The sequence below is a fragment of the Eleutherodactylus coqui genome, chromosome 10 (genome assembly GCF_035609145.1).
Source record: "Eleutherodactylus coqui strain aEleCoq1 chromosome 10, aEleCoq1.hap1, whole genome shotgun sequence".
NCBI lineage: Eukaryota > Metazoa > Chordata > Amphibia > Anura > Eleutherodactylidae > Eleutherodactylus > Eleutherodactylus coqui.
The window spans coordinates 35,068,450-35,074,449 of NC_089846.1; the positions used below are offsets into that span (position 1 = coordinate 35,068,450).

Consider the following 6,000-nt stretch of genomic DNA (forward strand, 5'->3'; position numbering starts at 1 on the left):
AGTTGAGATTTAATAAATGGAAGCTGTTTTGTGTAATCAAGAGGAAAACACAACATTAGAAATAAATGAGAATGCTGCTGCTGCTTACCTGCATTGTAGGCTGCCAGGTCTGCACCAGGCCCTGGGCTCTTCCTCTTCCTAGGCCTGCCCTTCTGCACAGTCCCCACACCATTGTAATAAGGCAGCCCCAAGGAGGTAGCCCCAGACCCCAGTCCTGAACCCTTTCCTGATGTCACATCCGAGTGATTGAAATGGACTTGATACTCTCCCTGGATTAAAGTCTCAAAGTGGAGCCTGCAGTAGACCAGATTGTCCTTCATTCCAAAATGGTCCCCAGTGGTCAACATTTTGTTGCAAGTGTTGCAGGTAAAGCAGTTGAGGTGGTAGACTAAGTCCCTGGCTCTCATGACCATCTCAGAGGCTGAGATTCCCAAGTGACATCTGGCACATCTCTGTACTGAAAACCTCCTGCAAATACAGAAGCAAGGGCACCGTTATAGCCAATTAAATCAGGACAGTAGAACTTTCACAGGGCTTAAAAGGACCACTAAGTACAAAAGTGTCTAGAAAGAGCTGCTAATATCATTCACACATCTGTGTTAATGTTTATGAACTATGAAGTAGTGATTATTTTTTGGACTCACTGTATCTGCCAGTCATTCTTTCCTCTGCTTACATGTGACTACAGGATACGTAGCCAATGTAAACAATATACATTAGTGTGTGTGTGTTCCTTTAAGGAGTATGTAGGTTCTATCCACCATCAGTACTATATGTACTAGGCTATATGTAAAATCTCAATTACAATATCTAATGCCAATAATACCACATTCATGTAATTTTTGTAACTTGGGAAATCAAGGCACGACTGTACCCCTCACAATGGGCCCAGAAGCTGAGATAGACGGAGATGTTTCTCAAAATTTTTAACCTGGGGAGCAGATTTTCTCTGTCTGAGAGGAATCCATTCTCAGAATATGTTGCTTTTGTAAAATAAAATAGATTTATAAGAAATCGGAGGATTCTGTTTTATTGAAGAAATGTTATTTTAGCGGTTTATGGTGGTGGTAGTATTATTGTAAGAGAAAGTGATATAATCACAACCTGGTGTGGCTTGGGGTTTTATAAGTTGAACGGTTGTTGTTTTTAATATTGTAAGAGTGAAGGTTGGATTAATAAAATGGATGTGAAATAACTGTGGCTGGAGATGTGTAGAATGGTAACATTTATACCATTTACATGATTCATTTCAGTATTATTACAATTATTTCTATAGAAACACATGTAGCAGAGCTGAGATGCATATATGTCAGATTTTATAGCAAATTATTGATGGATAAATCCTATTGACCCAGGGCAGGGCATTGAGGGTGGCACTCATACCTGTAATAGTCCTCTTTGCAGTAGATGCTGCCATCTTTACTGAAGCAGGTGAGCTCAGACTCCAGGTTTAATTTACATTCACAACACTTCAAGCAACGCATGTGCCACTGTTTGTCCACTGCCAGGAGGTAATACCTGTCCGAGATCTTCCCTCCACAGCCGGCACACAGAGCAGCCCTGTCATTGCTAATGGAGGGCATCGTCTGGGGGGCAAACATGAAGACATTAATATCAGCACACATACCCTTCCCATCCTAACACAACGCTTTCTGAACTTCCTCCAAAAAGCTGAATCTAAAATGCTTCATGGGACATTATCACAAAAGAAGCTGACAATATCTAAAGCCTAGAGCTTACAATCATAAAATAGTAAATGAATATATAATAGTATCTGCATGAATCATAACCCTTTACACTATCCTAAAAAGCTTACAATCAAATCATAAATAAGTGGGTAATTTCTTCATATAAACCTAAATGCAATATATAAGGAATCATATAATATTGTAATGAAAAGACCTTTAATGTCATTAGGCTGAATAATGCAGAATATGGAGCCATGCCAAGAAGCTGAATGGGTTAAACACAAGCAGAGAAGTTTTTTTTTGTTTTCATTGATCAATTTGATTGAAGACGATAGATAGATAGATAGATAGATAGATAGATAGATAGATAGATAGATAGATAGATATGAGATAGACAACATTGTGCTCTAGTGTTGCACTATTTTGTAAAGTATGTAGTATTTGCCCAGATGTAACTTTTGGCAAATTAGGTTTTATTTTCTCATTTCAATGAATAAAGACTACTATTAAATTTAAGATGAATTAACTAGGGCAATAATTAGACCATTTTGTCTAAATTCAATTTAATTCATCCATATCTATCTACAGAACATATGTAAATAATTCTGAAAACAGTCACTCGCTTTACACTGGAGACACCGGCTGATCGCAGGAAATACCGATCACTGGACTGGGCTCAGCATTAATAATTTTATAAGCAATTTCCTTGCAAGTCACAGCAGTGGGAATACAAACTCTCTATATATCTGGCACTGGTGGGCAAAGCCAAGAAGAAAAATCTCAAATTTGGGTTCATTAGAGGGGTTTTAAAATATTAGATTTTTAAAATAACTTTTTAATTGCCTATATAGTCAAAGAAATAAACATCATACAATATGTCTATTCCTAAAGCGACTTACTTTTAACACAAATGTGTTAAATTACTATATATATATATATATATATATATATATATATATATATATATACACACACACATGTATATATATATAATTTAGTAAATATTAGGTTCATATATTATCTATGGGCCATATCTTATATTTTTATATTCCCCTGTCTATTTCTTTATTTTGTCTCTCCTGTTTAGTAGTTTTGGATTACCTTTTTATTACATGAACGTATACTAATATTATATGACAGAACTTTTAGCCTCCACTAATGTTTATGACTACAGATACAATAATTTGATAGAAAACATTTTGATTTTCTTCGATTTGCATGACTATATATCCTATAAAAATTACTTGACAGAATAAGAAAGATGCAGATTCTAATCTCTGTTATTAGTTTACAAATACTTTTCGTCTCGTGTTAATATAAAAGTCACTTGGGCTGTTTTTTGTTTTCTTTTTGTTTTGTTTTTTTAAGCTTAATACAGGCTCAATAACATGGGATCTACATATCTATCATAGGTTGTTATATCGTATATATTTACACCTATATTTCATTTTTGGATGCAGTATATTAGGGCAATGATAACATTCTGTTCTGATTCTGGTATTATATAGACATAACAGTAACATATACATCAAGACTGCTGTTCTCACTGCTATTTTATATTATAGGTATAATTGTTATAATGACGTCTGTGATTTTTATCATTATTATTACTAGAACTATTGATAATAGCAACGGTAGTAATAAGAATGCTATCACTATTCTTTATTTATCTTTGATTTGACATAATTGTAGCTAGCAGACCTGGGCCCCTCCCCATCCCGAACTTGAAACCCGGCCACTACCTCCTATCTAAGTCTCTCTTCTGTTTATGGCAGAGCTGATAGCTGATATGTATGAATGATAGTTGTTAGATAGATAGATAGATAGATAGATAGATAGATATGAGATAGATAGATAGATAGATAGATAGATAGATAGATAGATAGATACCATTGTGCCTAAATGTTGCCCTTTAATAACAAATCATTCCGATTCTAATAAATCTGCTAAAAATGATCCTTTTTTGGCAAATGTATTGTTTTCTTATATAAAAGGTTACTATATGAAGTAGTAATATTTGGGCCATTTTTTAATATTAATTTTTAGTTATTAAATTAATCCATATCTATTTGCTGTGCACATATAGATGACACTGAGGAAAGCCTCTTGCTTTATACTGGAGACATCGGCTGATCGGAGAAAATACAAATCACTGGACTGGACTCACTATTAATTCTATAAGAAATTTCCTGGAAAGTCACAGCAGTGGGATTACAAACTTTATACATATCAGGCAAAAGATAGGAAAAATATCTTATTCAAGTTAATTACAGGGCAGAAGATTTTTATACTATTATTATTGTTTTAACTTTTTGATTTTTTTTAAAATAACTTTCTACATCAATATCTGTGAATTTAGAGAAAAAAAATATTGCACATCACTTCTATCCCTAAAATGACTTACTTTTAACATATTAACGTATTTTTATTTTTTATTATTCTATATTATATTTGTAGATCTACATTTATATTTGATTTTACCCCTAATGTATAGTAGTTCTGGATTATATTTCCTAACCTGAGTGTCTATTAAATTTTATTAATGAACATTCAGCCACCAATAATAGTTATGACTACAGATCAAATACCTAGATAAGAAACATTTTGGTTTTCTTTGATTTGCAATGCTATATATCCTATAAACATATTTAGCAAAATAATAGTAAAAATACTGATTCTAATCTCTGTTATTAGTTCAGAATGTATCTATAATAAACATATTTGTTTTTCGTACATAATATAATTTTTTTTATTGCTTACTGTGTTTTTTTTTGTTTTATGCAATTTTAATTAAATGAGATTTATATTTGTATTATAGGTTGCTGCATTACAAATATCTACACATATATTAGATTTTTAGGTGCGGTATATCATGACAATAATTCTGATGTGATTCTGGCATCATGTAGATATAGAAGTAAATTATACATATTTCTAGTAAATTTACATTATTGGTATTACTGTTATAATTACCGTGTCTTCTATAATTAATAGCAGTATTAATAGTAAAAACAGTTATTACGTGTTTGTCTTTTATTTGATATATTTGTAGCCTGCAGTCCTGGCTTCTCCCTCCCCCCCAGACTTGAATCCCGGCCGCTGCCTACCGTCTCAGTCTCCCCTCTGTCTATGGCAGAGCTGATGGCTGAGGCTTCAGTTTTGGATCTTCTGTCCATCTCGTCGATGACCCCATGCATCTCCCCCCCTGACAGACTGTGGAAAAGCATCTCTGGAGCGTGGAAAGAACACGTGTGGTGGGAATCTTTACAGATGCTGTAGCTGCAACCTACTTCCATAAACTGGAGTCCTAAGCCATGCATTGACTGTCCCCCCTGAGGAGCAGATTGGTTCCTGGGACGGTTCCTTGTCGATGAAACCAAAAACCCACAGGTGTTAATAGTCAATGTCCTAAGAAGGTGTCCTTCCTCAAGAATGTCATGTGATGAACCCGGTAGCTAGAAAGCTAACCTTGAGGACATTGCTGCTGCTGGTGATCCTCAGGTGGCCACTGGATTTGCAGGACTTCTCAGTGTGGTCACGAACAAAACTGTCTTATAGCTTTAAATACTATGAAGATCAGATGAAAAAGATGCAATTAGACATATAGGCCTTTCACAGTGCAGAAGGGACAGGATCCAGTCATCATCTGCAACATCTTTGACTCAGTCCTCCAAAAAGGAGCAGAAGTTTGTGCATCGGAGAAATAGATTTCTTATTTATTGATCACAACTAAATTCCCCAAATCAACTTGAGAGTGGTGTGTGGGTCCTGTGGATCTTCCTGCAGGCAGGGCTGAGTATGAGTAATGGGGGAGGAGGGTCTTCTGCATGGACTTGGTGTAATCCCTTAAAGTGAGAAGCTCTCGTCTTTATTTCTGTTCTGCAGTCCTGTGTGCACTGAGCTCTGCACCTTTTCTACAGGGTCTATGATGTCATCACAGGCCTCTTCCCCATTGGCTGCTGCCTGCCACTGGCTGCTTATTATAGATAGCACTGTGTGTATGGGATGGGGTGGGGGGCACAGCAGTTTGCATGCAGAAGAGGGTCTGTTCTGCTCTCCCTTATAATATGCTAGCCTATACCTAATGTTAGAGAGGACATGGGCACTTCATCTTCTTTCCGCCCCACGTTCTCAAATCATCCATTCTATCTAACAGCAAGCACTACAAGGGCATTTAACGAGAACAAAACAGTTTTTGGAGGAAATTTGACATTACGTTACATATAGTGCAGTTATTCATTATAACTATTTTAATGTATTACTATTATGGCACAGCATATTATTTAGTGCAATGGATTGGATACTATGCAAT

At 35.5% G+C, this 6,000-nt stretch overlaps 1 protein-coding gene across 2 annotated transcripts in view; it reads right to left on the reverse strand.

Annotated features, from left to right (window-relative positions):
• LHX2 (LIM homeobox 2) overlaps positions 1–5,522 on the reverse strand; it is a 31,277-nt gene extending 25,755 nt beyond the window's left edge. The window contains exons 1-3 of one of the 2 annotated variants that reach the window (XM_066579779.1): positions 4,796–5,522; positions 1,384–1,586; positions 89–468 (exon numbers count right to left, since the gene is read on the reverse strand). In XM_066579779.1, coding sequence (XP_066435876.1) covers positions 89–468; positions 1,384–1,586; positions 4,796–5,008 — 796 coding nt within the window. In that variant the 5' untranslated portion in view covers positions 5,009–5,522. The remainder of the gene's footprint in view (positions 1–88; positions 469–1,383; positions 1,587–4,795) is intronic. The other variant, XM_066579780.1, reaches the window with a different exon arrangement.
• Positions 5,523–6,000: the final 478 nt, after the last annotated feature.